The sequence below is a fragment of the Schistocerca americana genome, chromosome 8 (genome assembly GCF_021461395.2).
Source record: "Schistocerca americana isolate TAMUIC-IGC-003095 chromosome 8, iqSchAmer2.1, whole genome shotgun sequence".
NCBI classification, from domain to species: Eukaryota; Metazoa; Arthropoda; class Insecta; order Orthoptera; family Acrididae; genus Schistocerca; species Schistocerca americana.
In genome coordinates this window covers 152,241,343-152,265,518 of record NC_060126.1, presented here as the reverse complement: position 1 = coordinate 152,265,518, position 24,176 = coordinate 152,241,343, and the positions used below count along the sequence as shown (strand labels likewise).

At 39.6% G+C, this 24,176-nt stretch overlaps 1 protein-coding gene across 3 annotated transcripts in view; it reads right to left on the bottom strand.

The window, feature by feature from the left end:
* LOC124544734 (histone-lysine N-methyltransferase SETD1B) overlaps window positions 1–24,176 on the bottom strand; it is a 165,084-nt gene that overhangs the window by 55,819 nt on the left and 85,089 nt on the right. For all 3 annotated transcript variants that reach the window (XM_047123386.1, XM_047123388.1, XM_047123387.1), the window contains exons 5-9: window positions 14,456–15,807; window positions 7,352–8,175; window positions 6,088–6,217; window positions 5,739–5,906; window positions 432–542 (exon numbers count right to left, since the gene is read on the bottom strand). In XM_047123386.1, the coding sequence (XP_046979342.1) occupies window positions 432–542; window positions 5,739–5,906; window positions 6,088–6,217; window positions 7,352–8,175; window positions 14,456–15,807 (2,585 nt within the window). The remainder of the gene's footprint in view (window positions 1–431; window positions 543–5,738; window positions 5,907–6,087; window positions 6,218–7,351; window positions 8,176–14,455; window positions 15,808–24,176) is intronic.

Here is a 24,176-nt window from a genome sequence, read left to right as displayed (position 1 = left end):
ACAACTTGACTAGAAGAAGGGATCGGTTGGTAGGACATGATTTGAGGCATCAAGGGATCACAAATTTAGCATTGGAGGGCAGCATGGAGGGTAAAAATCGTAGAGAGAGACCAAGAGATGAATACACTAAGCAGATTCAGAAGGATGTAGGTTGCAGTAGGTACTGGGAGATGAAGAAGCTTGCACAGGATAGAGTAGCATGGAGAGCTGCATCAAACCAGTCTCAGGACTGAAGACCACAACAACAACAACAACAACAACAACAAAGCTTAACAACGAGTGTTTAGAGTTTAAATGACTTCAGCAAATTTTCAATGTGCATAGGTAAGCAGTATTTTTTTACAAGACTTTATTGATGTGTAAACCGTAGTTTGTTTATTTCCTTGTAAAATTCTTCAAAAGTGATAGGGAAAGGAAAAGAAAGAATTTACCTGTGTTTCTGTATCTGAAGGCTGAACAATTTCATCTTGGTCACTCTCAACCAATTCCTGCCTCCTCTCTTCTTCTTCCATTGGTGATGGTGACGGAGGTTTAACTTTACGCTGAAAATCATATGTTAAATGTAGTATATCATCAAAAAAGAATGGAACTCAGTGAAATGATGTATTTTAAACCCTACTATTACTCTCCATGCTGTCAATATACGTATTTTTAGCATTCCAGAAGCAAGGCCAACAAAGTTTTCCTAGTCATTCAGTATTAAAGTTATCAACACCCACACAGAGAAGCCTTTTGGGTGATTCAATGTCAATTCAACCAATTTGAGAAAATGTTCCAGCTGATAGTCTCAGATTTGGCTGAAATTTAGCACATCAATGCTACCAAGTGTGGAACACTTATGTACAAAATTTTAAGTTCCCCTGCCAATTAGTTCCAGAATTGTGGCTTGTGAAAGGTGGAGTGACCCGGAAATTGCAACCCGCATCTGGCAATCTATCTTCAGACCCAACTTCAGGTCTTAATATCTTTGGAACTATTCCACACAGTACAGTGACATTTTTACAACCCAGTAACATCAACTTAAAGAACACACTCTATGAATCAAAACACCAACAACATATTTCTGAGGGAAAATAAAAAATTCCAAAAGGTGATTTAAAAAATATAATATGTTAAAAGGTACATATTGTAGGTGCCCTATATGCCAAATATAATTCACTCAAAAAGGGTATAAATTTTTTTGTGGTAAGCTTAATGTGGCCTAAAAACACACAAAACTCATCTTGCCCATATCAGTCACATAAACAGAGTTACAAGCACACGAAAACACAAAAATTTGAAAAATTACCTGAAAAACATGGATTTTCTAAGTGTGGTGGCACAAAAGGGACAAGTGATATCCAAGCCAAATTTCAAACACTGAATAAGTAGAGCACAATATAATATGTGGCAAACCTTCAACTTGTCATTGCAAGGCATTTGTGTACAATAAAAGTTGACTGAGATGTATTTGGTTACGTTTCTTTTAACACGATTTAGCAAGTAATAGTGATGATGCAAACAGCTTGTTTCAGATAAAGCTGCAGCAATTGTTTGTTGGGAACCATTAGGCAACAGAAAGTTAAACAATGGTAGTTTTCAGGGACAGAAAGAGTCATTGTTAGGCAGGAACAAAAAAGGAAACAAGCAACAATTACAGGTTACTCATGTTTTTAAGATTCTAGTTCAGATTGGTCAGTACTGTTGCGGAAAGTCAGTATGGAGGCATAAGAGTGTACTAGTGGTGCTTTTGTTCAAACAAGTTGCAGTATTGGTAGAGCACAAGCATCTGAATGTCATAAAACAACATACGGAACAAAATGTGGATTCGCTTTGTACTGTATGATCTGGATGAATCGGACCAAGATTTACTGCTATGGAGATCTGGGATACACCCTGTGGACACAAGAAGTACAGTTACAGGAAACTTTAGTGTTTGTTATCATCATATGAAAGTGTTTCTGGATATGTATTCTTTCCTACAAAGAAGTTGTTTTGATCCATTTCGGATTCATATGAAGACAGTGAAGTGTAGCCTCATAGAAATTGATAAAATCAGTGTTGAAAGTGAATCAGAGCATGGGACTTAACATGAAACAAGGACAAAAGTTATGTTCCAGGTGTGTTACACTGCTAAAAAATGAAGAATATTCTGATAATTTACATGACAGTGACGAAGAGTATCAGCCACCTACAACCACAGCGGATGAGCAATTAAATACTTCAGTGACTGCTCTTGCTTTGTCTCCCATGAAGTCACACAAAGTTGCGAAAAGAGACAGGCCCAGCTATAGTAGAAGAAAACTACAAGAAGCTCAAATGGAATTAAAACACAAAATAGTCGACACACTAATGGTGGAAGAGGAAGAGCTATCTGCTCCAAAGCAACAGAAATCATGCCAGAAATGCTCTGATTTGGACAAAATTGTGCATGATTTGAAAGAAAAATGTGCCGTATCCACACGCCAGAAAAAAGTAGCTATTCTTATCCTTGCACCTTCCAGCTGGTCTATTGACTACACTGGAAAGGAATTCAATGTTTCTACATATATGGTAAAGCAATCCAGGGAGTGCTTCCACAACTTCAGCAGGCTCACGGTAAGCAATCAAGTTCAGAAAAAGGTGCTAGTTCGGAGTTTTATGAAAATAATAACTACAGCCGAATAATGCGTCGAAAAAAAGACTATGTAACGGTGAAAATGGGAAATGTACATGTACAGACACAAAAAAGGCTGTTGCTATGCAGCATATCACAACTATGTGTAGAATTCAAGGAAAAGTATCCCAATACCAAAGTACGTTTATCATCATTTTTCAATTTTCAGCCAAAATGGGTTGTGCCTGCAAGTGCAAGGGGCACACACAATGTTTGTGTATGTGAGACCCATCAAAATGCTAAGCTGATGTTTGCTGCTATAAAGGATTCTGGTCTGCATTACAATGGTGCAATGAAGCTGTTAGTGTGTGACATCAGTTCCTACCAGTGCATGATACACAGGTGCAAAAAGTGTCCTGGTAAGGCAAATCTTGCAGAACACATGAATAACAAATTGTATGGTGAACTCCTTATGGATGACTATGAACTTGTTTCTTATAAACAATGGACACACATGCATCGCACAAGTCTTGAAACAAAGCAAAGTGCAGTGGAAGATTTTGTTGAAATGTGTTGTCCAAATAACGGACAAACTGACCACACACAGCTTCACAGCAATAGCACAATCGGCTTATCTCCAGATTTGTAAGGATAATTTGAAACAAGATGAAATTATAGTAATACTAGGCTTTTCTGAAAATTATGAATTCATAGTTCAAGATGCCATCCAAGGATATCATTGGGACAACAGTCAAGCAACTCTCCACCCATTTGCGATTTACTATAAAGGTGAATCCTGTGATGTGTCTGTCATGAACCTGTGCATTCTTAGTGACTGTTTAATTCTTGATGCCATTGCAGTTCATGCCCACATTCGCACTGTCATGGCATATGTGAAAAACAAGCTGCCTCGCATACATTTTGCGAAATACTTCAGTGATGGGGCAGCTAGTCAGTACAAAACATGTTAAAATCTCAAAAATTTATGCATGCATTACCATGATTTTCAGATTCACGCAGAATGGAATTTTTTCGCAACAAGTCATGGTAAAAATGTATGTGATGGTACTGGTGCTACCATTAAACGCATGGCATCATGAGCTAGTCTGCAGCACCCTACAGAAGGTCACATTCTAACACCTCTTCAATTATTTACCTGGGTACAGAAAAGTATCTCTGGCATACAATCATTCTATGTTTCGAAAGATGTGAAATCAGTCGAAGAGTTGCTAAAAAGCAGACTAGAACATGATAAAACTGTTGCAGGCACAAGGAGCCATCATCACTTCTCTCCAGTGGACTCTGACAATGTGCAGATGAGCAGACTGTCCGGTTATAACTATAGGTTCATGTACAACATGTGTCTTCACAGTGTGTCTGACTCAGGATTCAGAAGCAAAAGCAGCGACATACAACCAGGTTGCTATGTTATTGCTGTTTATGATGACAAATGGTACTTAGGATGTGTTGCAGAGTGCTATGAAGCAGAAGCTGATGTGTTTGTGAACTTCATGGCACCAGCAGGACCAGCAAGATCATTTCATTGGCCACGTTTGGCAGAAAGGTGTTGGATTCTTTCTGAACATATTCTTATGACAGTTCCAGTCCCTACCACAGTGTCAGAAAGACAGTACAATTTGTCACTCAATATACAGAGTACAGTAGCTAAAGTGTGGGAGAACTTCCGTTCGAAGCACAATCGACTGGCTTTTAGCAGTTCAGGTGCAGTAAACATTAATGATAGTTTGTGTCAATCTGTCTATATGTTGTTGCTTAGTGATTAAACAGTTGTGGGAGAGGATAGGTCGAGACAGAACAGTTTACGATATGTTTTTACAAAATTGTGTTGTGGAACAATGGCCACATCACCAAATGCATCTGTCAACTTCCATTGTACACAAATGTCTTGCAATAACATGCTGAAATTTTGAGATACATATCATTATGGTCTACTCATGCAGTGTGTGAAATTTGGCTTGGATACCACTTGTCCCTTTTGTGCTACCACACTTAGAAAATCCATGTTTTTCAGGTAATTTTTCAAATTTTTGTATTTTCGTGTGCATGTAACTTAGTTTTTGTGACTGATATGGGCATCATGAGTTCTGTGTGTGTTTAGGCCACATTAAGTTTACCACAAAAAAAAATGTATACCCTTTTCGAGTGAATTATATTTGGCATAGAGGGCACCTACAATATGTACTTTTTAACGTATTACATTTTTTTAGTCACATTTAGGAATTTTTTATTTTCCCTCAGAAATATGTTGTTGGTGTTTTGGTTCGTGGAGTGTGTTCTCTAAATGGATGTTACTGGGTTGTAAAAATTTCACTGTACTGTGTGGAATAGTTCCAAAGTTATTAAGACCTGAAGTTGGGTCTGAAGATAGATTGCCAGATGCGGGTTGCAATATCCGGCTCATGCTACCTTCTTTCACAAGTCATAATTCTGGAACTAATTGGCACGGGAAGCTAATACTTTGCCACGAGTGTTCCACACATGGTAGAATTAGTGTACTGAATTTCAATCAAATCTGAGACTATGAGCTGGAGCCCCTGGTTGAACTGACATGGGATGACACTTTTCTCTTTTGTGATTCCATTGTGCGAAGATTTTCTCACTGTAATAAGGCATGAAGAATTACGCGTTGTGTATTGTGTTGAGAAAATGGAGAATCGCTGAGGAACATGGGCCAATACCTTCCAGCTCCCCCCCCCCCCCCCCCCCCCAAAAAAAAAAAAAATAAATAAATAAATAAAAAAAAAAAAAAAAATTAAAAAAAAAATAATAAAAAAAATCATACACACATTGTGCAATATGCACAAACCAAAGCATGCAAAACAAATCTGAGAACCTGTGGTTTACTGCAAGTCATACCCATGAGATACAGAGCTGAGCTTTACAGAGTATTTGGAAAATGTGATACCTTGTATAGTAAACAGAATGACTCCAAGTTCAAATGTGCTCCTCAATTGGGCACAATGAATAATAAAAAAAGACATTCATTAAGTTATCATTTCTTTAATGACAAATGGAAAAAATACTTGCATTTATTTGCATTGAACAAGGGTGCATCTTGCAGTACGCACATAAAGAACTGAGAAGTGGCTGGAGATAGTTAACAACATAGCAAACGGTTTAAATATAATTTTGTTGTACTTACCCGGAAAGATGGCAGTTTTGGTATGGAAGCTCGAAAACCCAAACCACTGAAGCCCCCTAATCCCACATCAAGGCCCAAACTTTCACGGCCAGTATCCAGAAATGAGTTGAGTTTCTCAGAGACAGTCTCTGCTGCATTATCCCTTGTATCCAGCTGGTTTGTCTGGACCTGCAAATGGATAAACAGAAGTTTTAAAAATGCTTGTTATGGTTGCCTCCAGAGTGGTTATGCACAAAGAACTCTGGACAAAAATCAGTGTTTTTACATTTTAAGTATATTCTCCACATCAACTCACAGTTATATTTTCCAATAAATTTAATTTAAATCACAACTCTTGGACCCAACTAACCTTAGATTTCCTTTCATGTTCATCCCACCAGCTTTCAAACGATTTGAATGCAGTGTTCTCGACCATTTTCTTGTCAAAATCACGCTTTAAAATCTGTTTTAGTTCAGCAATAACCCTCTCTAGAACTGCACTGTAAGTAGACGCAAAACGTTATCTCCAAACATAATTACAAACAAGTTTGAAAACAAAATAAGGAAACAAATATGCAACACACTTGTACTGAAACATTTCAAAAAAACAACAGGTCATTTACACATGAATCAAAAGTGGGAGTTCCTGACTGAAAATTACTCTGAAAGTTTTGATTCTCTGAATTGCAATTTATTTATTTATTTACTGTTTAAAATCTGAACTGTTGGAAATACATGAAAAAACAGTGGTCTTTGAAATAAAAGTGACATGAATTGCAGTTAGAATCGCCTTTTTGAAATGAAAGTGATATGAATACCACTTCAAACAGAGAATGTAATTATATAATAATCATTTCAATGTGTTACTCCTCTTGTATTTTGACCACAGAAGAAGTAGATGGCATGACCCGCTAAAAAAAACTTGAGAATTGATACACATGTGCGCAATTTTTGTGTGATACATACATACAAGAATCTATTTAAAAAAAAAAAATTACAAAAAAACCTATAATTTCAGACTACAGAACAGAAACTTTCTTTAGTCTTTCACAGAAGCTATCTCCAAATTTGTTCCATTACTTGCTCTTTCCAGTAAGTTATGTTAATTGTACACATATTATTTGTTCACCTATTGATTTGATTTTATGTTGTGTTTACATAAGCACTTGTTTGAACTACATTTCAACTCTATAGCATCTCAGTATAACTGAGCATAATTCTTCATGAGACAATTATGCAAATGTGCTTAGCACAACGAAGGCAAATGGAAACTTCAGGAAGGAATGAAGGGTAAAAAGAATTATATGGAAACTGGATGATCAGTCTTAAACTTAAGCAACATATTCAGTTTAATCCTTACCAGAGATTAAGCCTTGCTGTACATGAATTTCAAGGAAACCATACAAATATGCAGCTATTTGTGTAAAGAACTGAAGAGAAATATAAAATAACTATGACTGAATAGCCTTTGTAAATTTATCAATGTCCCTCACATCATTACAATGTATTTGTGGTCTATAAAACACAATTATCAAATAATTTAGTGATTTGAGGGGTTATTATACAGTGAGATTAGTAACAAAGATGCCAGCTGCACCATTTTTTTAAAAAATAAACACAAATGCTCAACTTACTTGATAGTAGGAGCTTGAGGATCTGAGCTTTCCACCTGAACATGACTAGCCATTGGAGGTAACCTGCTAGGAAAAGCAGGATACCCAGGGGGATACCCATATGGACCATGCCTCGCAAGTGTTGCTCCAGCTGGAAATGGAACGGCAACTGTCGGTGGGCATGGAGCACCTGCTGTAAATCCAGGAGGGGGCAGGTACAAAGGAGGGAAGTGGAAGCCACCCAGGCCAGCTGGGGGCTTGGCCCACACCACAAAGGGATTTCCTGTAGTCACTGATACTGGTGCAGGCGGAAAACTTGCAACTGTAGGAGGAGGTGGTGCTGCTATTCGATGAGCAGCAGTAAAAAAGGCAGGTGTGGGTGGATATGCAGTCGGAACTGGTGGGTAAGGAGGTGGAGGAGCAGGAGCCGCAGCTGGTGTTGGTGTGAAAGGTGGTGGCGGTGGGTATGCAGGTACTGGAGGAGGGGGAGGTGGAAGCGCTTGAGGTTGCTGCGGCTGTGAGACTTCTATCTTCTCATCTCCAGAACTCAGGCTAGATAATGACATGCGATCGTCATTTTCGTCCTGTAGTGGAGTAGATCGCCTATCTTCCGTGTCAGGACATGCAGTACGATCCGGTAACATTGACAGTGACGTATGCAACCGTTCATCTAATGTACCCGTAATGACACTCGAAATAATTTCTGGTCCACCAGTCAAAGTCTCATCTTCACTACTGCTGATAAGACTGCCCAGATCATCTTGGCCTGGAAGTGGCACCGGCCTTCGTGCACTCTCCAACAGTTCTGTAGTTTCTGCTTGTTCACGTTCACGGGCTGCTCGTCTCTGAAAAATTTAACAATAATCTGATATTTCACTATTATAATCTACTACAAGCCTGTTTGCCTTGTCTCTGCTGTGTCACCACAAAAGTAGCAATGTAATGTAACTTTTTTTCAAGGATTCATACAATTATCATAGTTTCGCTAGTTTCCTTTCATTGAACAGTGAGACTTTAAAGAATCTTGCACTGGCAACAAAGGTAAAACAGCAGAACAAGCACACATTTCTTAGAATATTATGGCTACAACACTGAATTACATATTCCAGAGTACTGGAAATTTATGGAAAACAACTCCACTTGATAAGCACGTATTTATAGTAATCTTACCATGGAAACAAACTGTTCAAATAAGCTATGACGGTACTGGAATGCATACAGTGACAATGTGCAGGGAGTAGGAACACTGCGGGAATCCTACATCATCATCATCATCATCATCATCATCATCATCATCATCAACAACAACAACAACAACAACAAAAAGAGGAACAAAATAGAAATGCAATGAACATTACTTTTGGTGTTAAAGATCTGAAACTTTTCCTAATTTGTTTTACAGGAAACAATGTAAGTGGATAATGGTACAATACAGTCTAGACTATTCAGAAAATGACACAGTATTCAATGTGGAAACATTATCTTATTTTTTGTCCATAAAGAATGACCATGAGAATAGACTAGGCCATTACAAAATATATATATACAAAGAAGATGTGACTTACCAAACGAAAGCGCTGGCAGGTTGATAGACACACAAACAAACACAAACATACACACAAAATTCAAGCTTTCGCAACCAACGGTTGCTTCATCAGGAAAGAGGGAAGGAGAGGGAAAGACGAAAGGATGTGGGTTTTAAGGGAGAGGGTAAGGAGTCATTCCAATCCCTGGAGCGGAAAGACTTACCTTAGGGGGAAAAAAGGACAGGTATACACTCGCATACACACACATATCCATCCGCACATACACAGACACAGAGCTTTTTAGGAATAGAGGGGGGGAGTATATTGAGGGCGATAATAACTAAAATATGTATGTTTTTTAAATAAAATGTTTTAGTCTCTCTCTCTCTCTCTCTCTCTCTCTCTCTCTCACACACACACACACACACACACACACACCAATATAAACTAGCTGTCAGCATGACAAGCACAAAATGGGCAAATAGAGATAGCACTAAGATTTTGTCCAAATCGAAGGTATGCTGTTGGGCTTCATACCACTATCCCTGACATATAATCCACTTTTCTGTCCCACATCAGCACAGCCTGCATCTAGTCGAGGCTGAGAGTGGCAAGCACTTCAGCAGTTGTCTACAGAGGTCGCCAACAGCAGCCACACTATTTTGCCACGACTCGTCACGTGCACTAATTGGGCAAGACAATGATATTGCTCCGCCTGGGTGGCCAACAAGTGGGACACAGACTACTGCCGGTGGCCTCAGCCAATCACACAGACGAAGTACATTAATCTTTGTGGCTATGTTAGTCACAGTGCAGCGAGATAACGGCAGTTCTTCGGAAGGCAGCAGCAACATTCGTGTGAAGTTCATTGAGAGTAGCTGTCAGTCTGGAATCATCACCTACAGTAAACAGCCCACGAGAATTGGAAGCACTGCAGCCTTTAGTGCAGCAACACTGGTAACAGACTTAATCTATAGCCGGGTGTTTACTCCTGGAAGTGAGTGTTTTCTTATGGGATCTAGTTCTTTTTAGTTCTTTGCATTGACGGATTCGCATATGTGCCTGCCCTGAGCTGAATTTTAAGGTTTACATGTGTGTTGCAGTAAATCAGTGTTCAATTACGTTATACTACTTAATTTGTGCAGCAGTGTTTCAGAACCCAATTACAACAGAGGTGACCACACACATACATTAGCACATTTGACAGCATGTCACTGTCTCAGGTAACAGTTGTGACAAAGAAAAGAAAACTGCTCATACTTCAATGGTGCAGTCATAGCAATTATCAGACCTATGCACCACACACAATCAAGCAGATACTGGAAATGGCAAAAGGCCTGCACAGGGAGTCACGGAAGAGGGCATAATTTGGTGGAAATAAAGTGAATCACACAGTTAAGGTATTCCAAGTTTCAAGAGTGCATGGTGCAGTGTAGTTTCTATGTTTTCATACCCACAGTGTTGCTTTCAAGACAGTCAGTGGTTGCAGTGGACATTAAGATCATTTTATTCTGAACTCTGGAACATAAATTTTATAGGACGTGTAAAACACTAGGACAACCATTTAAGGAATGGGTCACTATGTTGCAAGGTCTTACTTTGAACTGTAAATTCAAGTGTAAAAATCAGGATTGTAATCTTTCTTATGTCTATACAGTGAGGTCTGGGACGTGCTTATTGTTCGTGCTCCAGATGTAGGACTGCTTAATGATTTCATTTGCTTGGTTAATCCCACGTTGGAAGAATGTTTATCCGTCATTCAAGGGTCACTCCATGAAAACTGAAGGTTTCGTTATGTCTGTAACACTTCCAGTTCCTTTGTTTAGTGGAAAATCAACACAGTTTGCATCATCAAACCTTTGCTGTAAACAAGGTGTACCAGGAGGAATGGTCAATGTTCAGGGATATGACAGGAAAAGTGACTGGAAGCACAAAACTCCAGTAAACATGGGTTCTAAAATGCATAATGTAAGAGCTATGAGCAGTTCTTCATCTTCTACTGCTTAGCTCTTTGATTTCCATATTTTAAGAGGTGCTAGTATGGACCAAAACTAGGAAAAGAAGTCCAAAAACATAAGCTCTAAACTGTGTACGTTAAGGGCTATGTGCACTTTCTCATCTACGCTAATGTGAAGCACATCTCTTCTATTGTTCACAGCTCTTAAGGTACGCGCTTTAGAGCCCTCGTTTACTACAAATTTTTGTTTTTCCTTGTTTTGCTCCATACGGCTTTCTCTCAAAACATGGAAAGCAAAGGACTTGCTACAGAATAGACTTGATTAACAGTATCAAAGATAGTGAAGTCCTCATAGCTCTAAGATATTCATTTCAGAGCTTATGTTTACTAGACATTTTTGTTTTGAACAATTGTTTCTGTCATATTCCTGTATACTGACCATTTCTCCTGGGACAACTTGTAGTGTTCATATTCACATCTGTTTTTAATACTACAATGTCAATCACACAAATGTTATGTGTGTAAAAACAAAGTAACCCTCATGCCTTTGAACAGACGAAGTAAACAGAGCAAGTTCTGGAACCCAGAGAAACCGAGGTTTTTAAAACAGACTTTCATAATGGCAATGCATCTTTCAGTCTCAAGAGTAAACAACCTGCCAAAAGTCAAGGAATAGTTTCACCCCACATAAAGAAGGTAAATGAAAAATCATCGGGCATCACTCTTCTAAGTTCTAATTGTGCTCAGTGCCTCATGACTCTTAACAGATTCACAGTCCTGGATTCGGACAACCACAACTGGGTCACAGAAGACATTGTGGACTGTGCACTGTCATACTCTTCCTTTGTTTTCCCTAAGGCAATTGAGCCCTTGGGGCCAGTTCCACCCAGATTATGGGAGACTTTTTCTAGGGATGAACTGGCTATCTCTTGTGCACACCCACACAAGCTGCCCTTATGTCATTTAGGGTGACTAGTAAGGGGACGCTTCCAACAACCCAGGCTCTGATTTTCACTGTGCAAGGTCTCCGGCCCATGGGATAAAACACCTTCGCAGCACGTCTTTTCATCAAGAGCCAAATGCGGGTGAACAGGGTCATTCAGACATTCAAGGCGCAAATGAAAAACTTCACTAAAAATCTCATGACTGACTACACATTAGAAGATGCCTTACTAATGATTGTTTTTTCTCACAGAAGCTCTCCCCACAAGGAATCATCCGCTGTGGAGATAAGGACTCTATTCTTCCTCAAAGTACTACGCCAACAGGGAAACACTGATGCCAGTGATCTGGCAACAGGAAAATTTCCAGCTGACACATCGTACTTGCCAAGGAAGTGAAAGGGAGGGGGGGAGGGGAAACCTCAGCACCACAGCAACCTACCAGTGTCCACACCCTGCCAACAAGTGAGCTGATGGACACAAAGCTCAGCAGTGTATGCACAGAGGTCAGGATGGATATGGACTTCATCCACCAACCACTGTAACTGTCAAAGGAGATCAACAGGCTTCACCTCTCTTCCTTGGGGTAAGGGACACTGTGTCCCACACCACTACCCTTGCCAGGTTGTCCACTCTTCCATCACTCCATTGCATGTCATTGCAGCCTACATCTCAGTGAGGCCAGAATAATGTGCAGTTTGGCGATTGTCCACAGAGGTTGGCATTGGCGATCGTGTTGTTTTGTCAAGCACTCTCATGTGCACCATTTGGGCTTTATAACTCAATACCCAGCGAGTCAGTGGCAGTTCTTCACTGGGCAGCAGCAGTGTTTGTCAGGGGTTTGTGGAATTCATCGAGAGTATCTGGAGTTCCTCATCAGCTGCACAATCTGGAGCCATGCTCAGAAACAGTCTGAAGAGAATGGCTGCTGATCTAGAATCAGCCACTTACAGTAAACACCTACGAGGATAGGAACCATTGGGTATTTACATCAGGAAGTAACCGTTTTGTTCTGGGACTTGTTTCTCTGTCTGGACAGATTCATATGTGTGTCTAACCTGTATTGGGTGTTTGGTTTACATGTGTTGCATTAAAGTTCAATTACATTGTAGTAATTAATTTGTGGAGCAGTGTTGCAGAACCTGATAATGACAGAAGCGACCACCTACATACGGTGGCGCAGTCGACATGATATCAAGCCACTTAACAACACACGCATCTCCCAAGACAAAACATGTGCACGGCTGGTGTAGACACTAGCTGTGCCATGATTATCACTGGTGGCAAACAGCTAGTGCCAGCCGTAACTGCCACTGGGCAAGAACATATTTACAGCAGGGGCGTCATTGACTACCACAAATTGAAGCAGTGGGCAAATGGCATATAGTGCAGCTAATTGCTTGCCAAATCAATGAGTGATGACAATAACCGATGAGCAACCCTACCATCCAGAACAATCTTCTCACTATGGGGTTTTGAAGCCACTGCTCATGTACATCTTCTCATTACACTTCACAGGGCACACAGTCTGTCACGAGTAGGACCACCACCTTTCGACACTAAACATAGAAAAAGCTACTCTAACCAATCCACATTGCAGTTCACCTAAACTCTACCTAATGGAGCATATCAAGGGCAGCATTGGGTAAGATTTGCTCCCTGTATCCAGCTCGAAACAATGTAATAATGATAACAGAACTTTAAGTAGCCAAAGAGATGGCTGGAAGCTACAAGCTGCATACAGAGCAATTTAAATAGCCATCTGCCCAAAAGTCTGTGAAAAATAACAAAACTTGTGCATTGTCATCATTAACGGAAAATACAGGAACAGAACAAGTTGTAGAAACACAACCCTTCCACAATCTACAAACACAACAGGGCCAAAATATACTGACAGAAAAAGAAAGCTACAGTGTTTGCATTACCTGCTACACAATTTCATCATCCCTTTCTGATATTATTCTAATCATCGAACTCTGCTACAATACGTTATAGAAGATGTAGGAGTTATAAGAGAGCATGAAAGAGATTGTGGCTGCTACTAGACAGACTAATTTGTTTTGCCTTTTCTACTTTTGTAGAAATAGCACAATTAAATCTGCTTCAGTCATCTATGTACACCATACATTAGCCTACAAAAGACTGTCTTCCATTCACTCTGCAAAGGTGTGAGAAGACAATTAAAAATGTGAACAATTTTGCTCTCAGTATGTGACCTGGCATCACAGTTATCAAAATTTATGAGTATCTACGCAAACTGGTGAATAATCTCATGTGAAAACAGATCAGTTCCTCCTTTATTTAGAAATGGAACATTGCCTTGTAGCAACTGAGTGTGATATCAGGGATATTGAAATTTCTAAAATTAACAATTGTGTTACCTGAAAGGAGTAACCTCATGTAAATGGTATGCCTACAGTATCAAATTGCTATCTGAAAACAATCATTTGGAAAGGCAAGAGTAACAGCTGTTTGCATCTTTTCCTTTTTCCACTGTGTTGTGCCGATATTTTGACTGATGATGTCAAATATAGATACACGTTTCTCTACTCCCTTCGCAGTTACAAAGAAGAAGAAAAGTTAAAAATACAATATAATAACTGATTTAAAAAAGTAGTAAATACTAATGACTGAATACCTAGGGTATTACAAAATACTTCAACAAAAGAAACTTATCCATCATTAACAATACAGTTTTTACCTGGTCAATGCCAATCCGATGCCACTTCAGATATATTTCCTCCGACAAAAAAGGTGATGGAGGAACTGACAATGGCTCCTCTGCTTCTTCTGCAGACGGTAAATGATTATCATTTGAAGCTCGAGAAGAAGAGGATGGCCTGGGTACTGGTGCACAATCATCAGAGTCCGAATTGCTGGAAGACGGTACAAGGGATGAACCACTCAGTCTTTGAGACATACTCTGTCTCCTTTGCCTAGAACTGCCATGTTTGGAAGAACTACCAGAAGAACGCCGAGATGTGACTTTTGCTCCAGGTTTTGTTTCTTCTTCAGAGTCAGATCCTATACCTATCCTCAAAAAAGATGGAGCCATGCCACCTGCACCTTTTCCCTTAAGAAGCATTTCAATTCTGGTATCCAAATCCAACACTTTCGGCGCTTCTGGGCTTTTGTTGTCACTATGCCTATGCACCTTACCAGGCCCCTTGATTTTAGGCACCGGTAGCCTATCAGGTGAAAACACTACACCACGAACATCACCAGTCACTGGAGTCCAGGTTGGTGTTGCGTTGGCAGGAGGGAGGGTAGTCACTGTGGCACCATTGCCTGCACCGTGCACTGGAACCTGTCGCAGAGCTGAAGAAGATGGTGGGGGATGTTCCCACCGAGGATGTACGTCACTCCACGTCCCCTGCCACTGTGTTTGTGGTTGTGTAGGTGGCGGTGGTAAATGATGAATAGGTGGAGGGGGAACATGTGTAGGAGGTGGCGGTATGGGTGGAGGGGGCTGGTGAAGTGGTGGTGGAACAAATGGCGGAGGTGGCTGTCGTGCAGTTGGTGGAGGAATCTGTGGATGATATGCTGGGTAATGTGACGCACTAGAACTTGGAGGTGGAGCTGCTGAGGAATAACGATGATTGTGATAGTCGTAAGTTGTTCCTGCTATTGCAGATGGTGTTGAATGGTTAGAACCTTGTACAACACCAGAGCTATTGTGATAACCAGCACTGCTGTAGCTCCTCTCAGAGTAAGTGTCACTCTGACCAGTCCCATAGTCACTAGTGCTTGAACCAGGAGTCGAATAATCTCTATGCCTATATGTATGATTTTCGATGCTGTAATCACTGCGAGTGTAAACAGAAGTTAGCTCCTTTTTCAACCCCAAAATTTCTTCCTTATCAGGCCACGGTCTCTCATGATCCTCTGAAGATAGCTCACGACCCAAACTTCCCTTTTTAATTAGTTTGTTCTTGATTAAGATATCATCCTTGTCCGTTGCACCACATGAAGACTCATCCAAATCAGTATTTGGTTCTTTCTCCGGCTTCTTTTCCGTTGTCTTCTCATCAAACAGCTTTCGGCACTCTTCTCCTGAAAACCAAAGTCATTCACATGTACAGAAAGTTTTAGGAGAGAACCATTCACATTTGCATAGTCTGTGTAAATACGTATGACATGTATGACAGCATTAATGTTTAACCAACACACAAATTGATGTATTAAATAACTCTAAACAAGAAATTTATGTAATGTACCACTTCAAGTACAGGATCCAGATAACTTGGATTAAATACACAATTTTTGCAACATGAACTTTTAACAAGAGAGAGTTGTAAAACACAAATATCACAGTACGTCATAATATCAGTTCTTTACGGCAAGTGAGCTATCACATAATAAAGAAAAAAATGAGGCTACCGGGAAGATAGTATATCACACACAGGGGATGGGAGAGGGGAGTTAGCATTAATCTGACAAGGCACGCTCTTGGAATGAAATGTGCAACTAGTAACAACACAAAAGTGTAAATTGTGAGAGCTTTATAGTAGTTTAAGGTATAAGCAAAACACACCAGAAGAAGGAAATAGTAATAGTAATAATAATAATAATAATAATAATAATAATAATAATGATTCATGATTGCAATACAGGATCAAACAATAAACACCAGATATTACAGCAGGCATATTATTAAAGATCCCAATACCACAACAGATAAATGCAGACTTTGCAAACAACAAATAGAAACAGTAGATCACATCACAAGTGGATGCACAATACTAGCAAATACAGAATACACCAGAAGACACGACAATGTAGCAAAAATAATACATCAACAACTTGCCATACAACATAAACTAATAAAACAACACGTTCCCACATACAAGTATGCACCACAAAATGTACTGGAGAATGATGAATACAAATTATACTGGAACAGAACCATTATAACAGATAAAGCAACACCACGTAACAAACCTGACATCATACTCACCAATAAAAAGAAGAAATTAACACAACTAATCGAAATATCCATACCCAATACAACAAATATACAGAAGAAAACAGGAGAAAAAATTGAAAATACATCCAACTGGCTGAGGAAGTCAAGGACATGTGGCATCAGGATCAAGTTGACATTATACCAATTATACTATCAACTACAGGAGTCATACGACACAATATCCACCAGTACATCAACGCAATACAGCTACATCCAAACTTATATACAGGAATCTGCAATTATTGATGCACGTTCAATTACCCGAAAGTTCCTAAATGCAAAGTAACATATACCGTACAGTTAAAAGGAAGTCACGCTTGATCAAGGTCCGCGTCACCTTCCATTTTTAACCAGACATAACGTCTGAGACAGGAAAGAGAAATAATAATAATAATAATAATTATAATAACCTCAGCAGACTGACATGCAAACGTCCGAATTTGAAGAATTATATGCTGCCCCCAAAGGATAAACCTCAATGGGAAAGTTAATGGCTTGAAAGATCATAGGCAGAAGTAAAATGCCTAGTTATTGTCTGACACAACAACAATGCAGAAAGATTAAATGCCAATGAGCATGGAAAGAATGATGCAAGGAAACAATACACAAGTAGTATAAGAAGTGAAAATTTATGCTCCATTAAAAATGTCTTCTGCCATCTTCAATTTTTCAACAATTTACCCATCCGATTATTACATTAAGTCTACTTCTCCCTTGAGAGGAAATCTACAAACATGATACACAGTATGGAGCCAAAAGCACTGCCAAAGAATACATTTATATAGCCTTCCATCTACACCCCACTTCACTCAAATCCCAAACACGAAGACAGAAATAAACTGCAGCTGTGGATAATGTACACAGTATGTTTCGCCATGTAGTATCATATTAGCGCAACACCATACAGTCACAAAAAAATTCTGTGTTCGCCGTACAGCCATACCAGAAAGGTTTATTTCTACAGAAGAGAACATCAGATCTCCAAACTACAATACTGGCCATTAAAACTGTTACACCAAGAAGAAATGCAGATGATAAACAGGTATTCATTGGACAAATATACTAGAACTGACACGTGATTACATTTTCACGCAATTTGGGTGCATAGATCCTGAGAAATCAGTACCCAGAACAACCACCTCTAGTCATAATAACGGCCCTGATACGCCTGGGCATTGAGTCAAACAGAGCTTGGATGGCACGTACAGGTACAGCTGCCCATGCAGCTTCAACACGATACCACAGTTCATCAAGAGTAGTGACTGGCGTATTGTGACGAGCCAGTTGCTCGGCCACCATTGACCAGACGTTTTCAGTTGGTGAGAGATCTGGAGAATGTGCTGGCCGGGGCAGCAGTCGAACATTTTCTGTATCCAGAAAAGCCCGCACAGAACCTGCAACATGTGGTTGTGCATTATCTGCTGAAATGTAGGGTTTCGCAGGGATCGAATGAAGGGTACAGCAACGAGTCATAACACATCTGAAATGTAACGTCCACTGTTCAAAGTGCCGTCAATGCGAACAAGAGGTGACCGAGACGTGTAACCAATGGCACTCCATACCATCACGCCAGGTGATACGCCAGTATGGCGATGACGAATACAAGCTTCCAACGTGCGTTCACCGCAATGTCGCCAAACACGGATGTGACCGTCATGATGCTGTAAACAGAACCTGAATTCATCCGGAAAAAATGTCGTTTCGCCATTTGTGCACCCAGGTTCGTCATTGAGTACACCATCGCAGGAGCTCCTGTCTGTGATGCAGCGTCAAGGGTAACCGCAGCCATGGTCTCCGAACTGATAGTCCATGCTGCTGCAAACGTCGTCGAACTGTTCATGCAGATGGTTGTTGTCTTGGAAACGTCTCCATCTGTTGACTCAGGGACCGAGACGTGGCTGCACGATCCATTACAGCCATGTGGATAAGATGCCTGTCATCTCGACTACTAGTGATACGAGGCCATTGGGATCCAGCACGGCGTTCCGTATTACCCTCCTGAACCCACCGATTCCATATTCTGCCAACAGTAATTGGATCTCGGCCAACGCAAGCAGCAATGTCGCGATATGATAAACCGCAATCGCGATAGGCTACAATCCGACCTTTATCAAAGTCGGAAATGTGATGGTACGCATTTCTCCTCCTTACTGCAGGCATCACAACAATGCTTCACCAGGCAACGCCGGTCAACTGCTGTTTGTGTATGAGCAATCGGTTGGAAACTTTCCTCATGTCAGCACGTTGTAGGTGTCGCCACCGGCAACAACGTTGTGTGAATGTTCTGAAAAGCAAATCATTTGCATATCACAGCATCTTCTTCCTGTCGGTTAAATTTCATGTCTATAACATGTCATCTTCGTGGTGTAGCAGTTTTAATGGCCAGTAGTGTATAACATATTTGTGGAGAAAAGCTACAGCAATCGTTGAAGAAAAGCTAAATGTGAAATGAACTCTTGTCTTAATGTATTTAGAGAACTGGCTTGAGAACCATAACTTATGGTAACATTTGTGAAAACTGCAACATTAAAGAAGATAGATGCAACTGAAATACAACACAAGACCTCCTTCATAACATTGAAATTATTAAAATTACAGAATTATACATGATCTCTAATTTCAAGAATTCTATATGATAAAGACCACCATATTTCGAAATAACCGTCCCTGTATGTCATCTCGCAAAATCGAAAAGGCCCACATTTCTGTGGAAGGTTCCTCCTGATGGTTTGTATGAAATTCAGTAAAGTAACAACAATTGCTGTGTGATGGTACAGTGTCCTCACAAGACAATGCATATGCTGTATATTAATAATGTTAGTTATTGATGAAGTTCTCCATTGAGTGTGTTGTAGCCGTGGTTACCAGTATAACTTAATCTTTGCTTGTTCGGTACGCTGGGGAGCGGTTATTGTTGTGGTGTGAGTTAGTTGCAGTTGTTGTGCTCTCAGCCTGAATAGAGTGAGACGAGCTCGGATAGTGCATTTGTTAGTACAGCTCGGTAGCGATCGGTCGTTGCTGAAGTTTCAGTGTGGAACCAGTCAGTAGCAAATTGTGGCCTGTAGACTGAAATGCTGAATGTTATGAAACAAGTTGATGTTTACTGAGTGTTTGAATAAATTATAATTCATCACCCCTTAACAATCGATGTTCTCACTTAAAACAAGTCATAATAGTATCCCTGGAGGAATCATTTAATGAGATTAGCTGCACCGAAAGTTTCTTGGAAAAGTAAGCAGAGACTACGACCTAATATAGCAAACCTGGAGGAACACTGACAGGGTCGTTATACAAGGAGACTGATGACGAAGTGGCAACCTGCAACAATCTTCAGATCCAATGCCTGATTACCAGCATCTACGTATGGTGAGTGAATTAGACATTTTTAGCAGCGGCTCGACTTCCAAGCAACATTGAACAAGATTTTCAATGCTGAATGATAGGCAGTGAACAATTCCATTTTAATTATAATTTGCATGTGCAGTATACAATTGAACAACAATATCTAATCAAACAGACAATGTTAACATAATTGATGGAGAGGACAGTGTTAATCAGGACAGTGGTGATATGGATATTGTTAATGACTCAGAGCTATGTGGTAGAATTCAAAATGTAGATGCCCCAGAATGTGAAAATACAAATCTGAATGTAAATGTTCAATCACACGAGGCAGCAACAGATAATAATAGGACTGAGCTAATAGGAAGAGAGATGTACTGATGCACTTTTTATAAAAAATGAACACTGGTTGGAACAAAAAAAACTTGATGATCATGAGTGGAAGCAGAACAAAAAATTCAAACAATAAAGTAAAAAATCTTAGATCAAAAGCTAGTGAACTTCTGTAACGAGTTTCAGAGTCAGTTTAATAATTTTGCTCTGGGATATAGGAAATTACTTGATGAGGAGCAATCGGAGGTCATGTACAAGGTTACAACACAGTGCCAAAAGATTGAAGCAGATGTAACTGAGCTAAAGAAACAACTCAACTCACAGACTACAGTGCAAAACAAGCTTTACTGAGCAGTGGTGTTACAATAATGAGATAGTTTGAGCTCAAACTGTGTGTGAGGAAAAGAATAAATCAGTCATTAAAGTAGTATCAGCTGGGCAACAACAATGATTCAATTTAGAATCAAAAATACAGACACTGGAAGACAGAATGAAGAAAGTAAGAATATCCTGTGCCCCAGTAGATACAAACACTATCCAACAAGAAACAGAAATGTTAATGCAAGAGAATCTTGGTACAGGTTGTTGTAAAAACTTTGTTATCAGTGTGCTTGGTCAAAGGCAGTTTAAAGAATTTAACCCATATAAACAATTACAGCCCGTGGATTTAATGAAACAATTTTAAGATTTTAAACATGGCTGCAGCAGCAACTGTTAAAATTCTTCACAATAAAGGATGGCAGCCAAAAACAGACACTCGTGTCTCAACAGTTCATAGGCGAAGTAACATTGTTAAACTGTTCGCTTTGATCCTGTGCCCATTACACATGTTGTACAAATGGAGATGATATTTTAATTACTGACGACGCCTTTTGGCATAATTGTTTCATTATTCTCCAGTGCATGATGTAATTTTAGAAGTTTACTTCTGATGAAGGTGTATTTATATGTACCGAAACCTTGGTCAAGAATTTTAATAAAAAAAAAAATTCTATCCTGCAACTGTTTTTGGCTGCCATCCTTTATTGTGATGGAAACAATTTTAAGTTGTACTTGCATGAGTTCAGAATGAATCAGAAAAAAAAAATCTATATACATGTAAGACACATGAATGTGGGTGCTAGAACATGGGGAAACCACGTATCCGATCATTAGACTACACTTCCAGACCTCTAAAGTGCTTTTCTTTGCAAATACTGGCCGTGTGAGACACAACGAAATAGAGAGGGGAAGTTATTTGCCACGTATAATTATGATCGACACGAGGGGTCGATGCGTGACTTTCTTCAAAATCACTGGGAGCACAATAGTTTTCTGGATGATCCTATTAATGATGACGATTAGATCATATGTTTGATAACGCATTTACCAAGGAAAGTAAGGAAACAGCTGATATCGCAAACATTCCATGATTTTGATGAGTTGTGACGAGTTGTTGATTGTTTAGAAGAAATAGATAATGAGGGAATGTTGAGGGGCTCAGATCGAAATTCGACTCATCACAATCAACAGTTTCAGTGATATGATGTACCATGGCAAGATAATTACGTATATCAAATGTGGGGCCAACAATGTGGCAATTAACAGTAACGTAATGATATGTGAGATGTACATTCGAAAAATTACTAGCATAATGTTGACCAAATTCAAAACAATGAGTGGAGAGAAAATAATTTTGGCAGGCATAACCGGCAGACACTAGATGATGGAAGAGTTTGGGATCATTCGTCACTCATAGATACAGATGACAGACAGCAACAACACACACTATCTCCGGTAAACTAGAAGTAGTTTTAGATGAGATCCGCTCCAGAACACCTGAGCAGTCTAAAGGGTCAAATAGGAGAACACAAATGATTAAATGTGCACAGCAAGGTATATCAAGCTCCACGACCACAAACTTCGGGCGACACATCCAGTTATGGAAATCCAAATGTATATTTGCCATACTTTTGTCCCTCTTATTGCCCACATAAAACCACTACAGGCTAGTAGATGTATTCCACACCTAATATCAAGGAGAAAATGCTCAAGTATCGACACTTTCAGTTATTTCATTCTGATAAGAGGATGATACATCCCACGGTTTCATGCAAAGCTTCAGGGGAGCTATGTCAAGAAATGGTCCTGATACACAGAAGACTAGCTCCATATGAGTCTACATTCAAGGAGAAGGTGCACTATGAGCAACTGACGCATGCAAATCCTGTATGACTTATGATGAATTTTAACAGGTACTGATCATGTGGAATCCAACAAATGTTGCACTAAGAAGTATTTTACACTGAACAATTGTCATTCAAGCAAGGGACATTTAAGAAAATACTTCAAAAAATATCAATAAATGTCACTACATGAACAATCCATTACCACAATAGGATATAATGGCAACATTAAAAGCTAGATTACCATTCAGTGTCAGATACCAGCTAGTTAATGTGTCGGATGAAAATTTGGAGAAATTTTTATCTGAGTTAGATTCAATCGAGCTGATTCAAGAAGACCTGAAGTCCATGTTAGGATCGAATAGCGGGTATAATAATGTGAACACTGGTGTGTATCACTCACCAAGTGGCTGTGGAAATAGCAGTAATGCACCAAGAACCAACCAAATGGATAAAACAAATGCAAGCAATGTACCAAATGGTAATCCAAATACTCGTTGGAAAAACAACAGTGGAAATGGTAGTGGCTTCCGACCAGCCAGAAACAAATTTAATAGAGGTGATCGGATGTACAATCCAGTCCAATCTAATAACCAAAAATCATCAATAAACCAGTTTTGGAACAATTAGCTTTTCGCAATAGCAACAAGACAATCAGCTGCAGTCTATGCCAGGAGTTTGGCACATGCAGACACCAATAATTATGGAGGTAACAGATGGCACAAATAGTGGCAGTGACGTGTGTCCAAAAACCTAACTGTGACCACCACGAGTCCCACATATGTTCCCAGGGATTCAAATAGGGGCTACGACCAGCAATTGCAGATGCTATGGTATAATGATGAAAATGAATTATCAGACGAATTGTGAGAGGATATTTATCAATGTGACAAGGTTTATCCTTTCATGCCTGTGTCTGAAAATCTTTGTTACAATCTAAGGAATTCCAGTTGCCGTAACATTACACGCAGGAGCTTCGGCTAATGTAATATAAAGTGCTTTGTTCCAAAAGCTATCGCGAAAAGCAAAACTGTCAGTTTTGCCAGTAGGGAACTGTAGAATCATAGGAGCACTAAACACAAGATCCATAAGTGTCAGGATGCAGACACAAATGAAAGTGAATTCGGGAAATGCAGCAATTACAAGCACAATTCTAATTGTTGAAAAATTGATAGTGGATTGTATCCTAGACCCTAGTATCATATGAGAAAGGAATGGAAGCATCAACTTCTCATCGGGGAGAGCAAAATTTTGGATTGACGGTTTTTTAATGGAGGTTGATTTAATACGGAAAGAAGGAGTGCAGCTTGCTTAAGCTTGATCATCGCAAATAATAATGTTTTCCCTGAGCACAATAAAGTATCTACATTTTCAGATCAAATAAGCGAGAAATTAAAGGAACCTATGCACCTCACTTATGAGCAGAAGCATAAATTACCAAGCTCCTCATTACCTCATTTGGTTGTTTTTGAGGAAAAACACGGAATTATCAAAGGATGCAGTGTCGTCTTAATGTTATGCCACATAAGACATATGGTCATAGCTTCTACCCAGTTCCCTGGTGTCTTAAGAAACCTGTAGAAGAAGAAAATACGAACAACTTGCTTCACACAGCA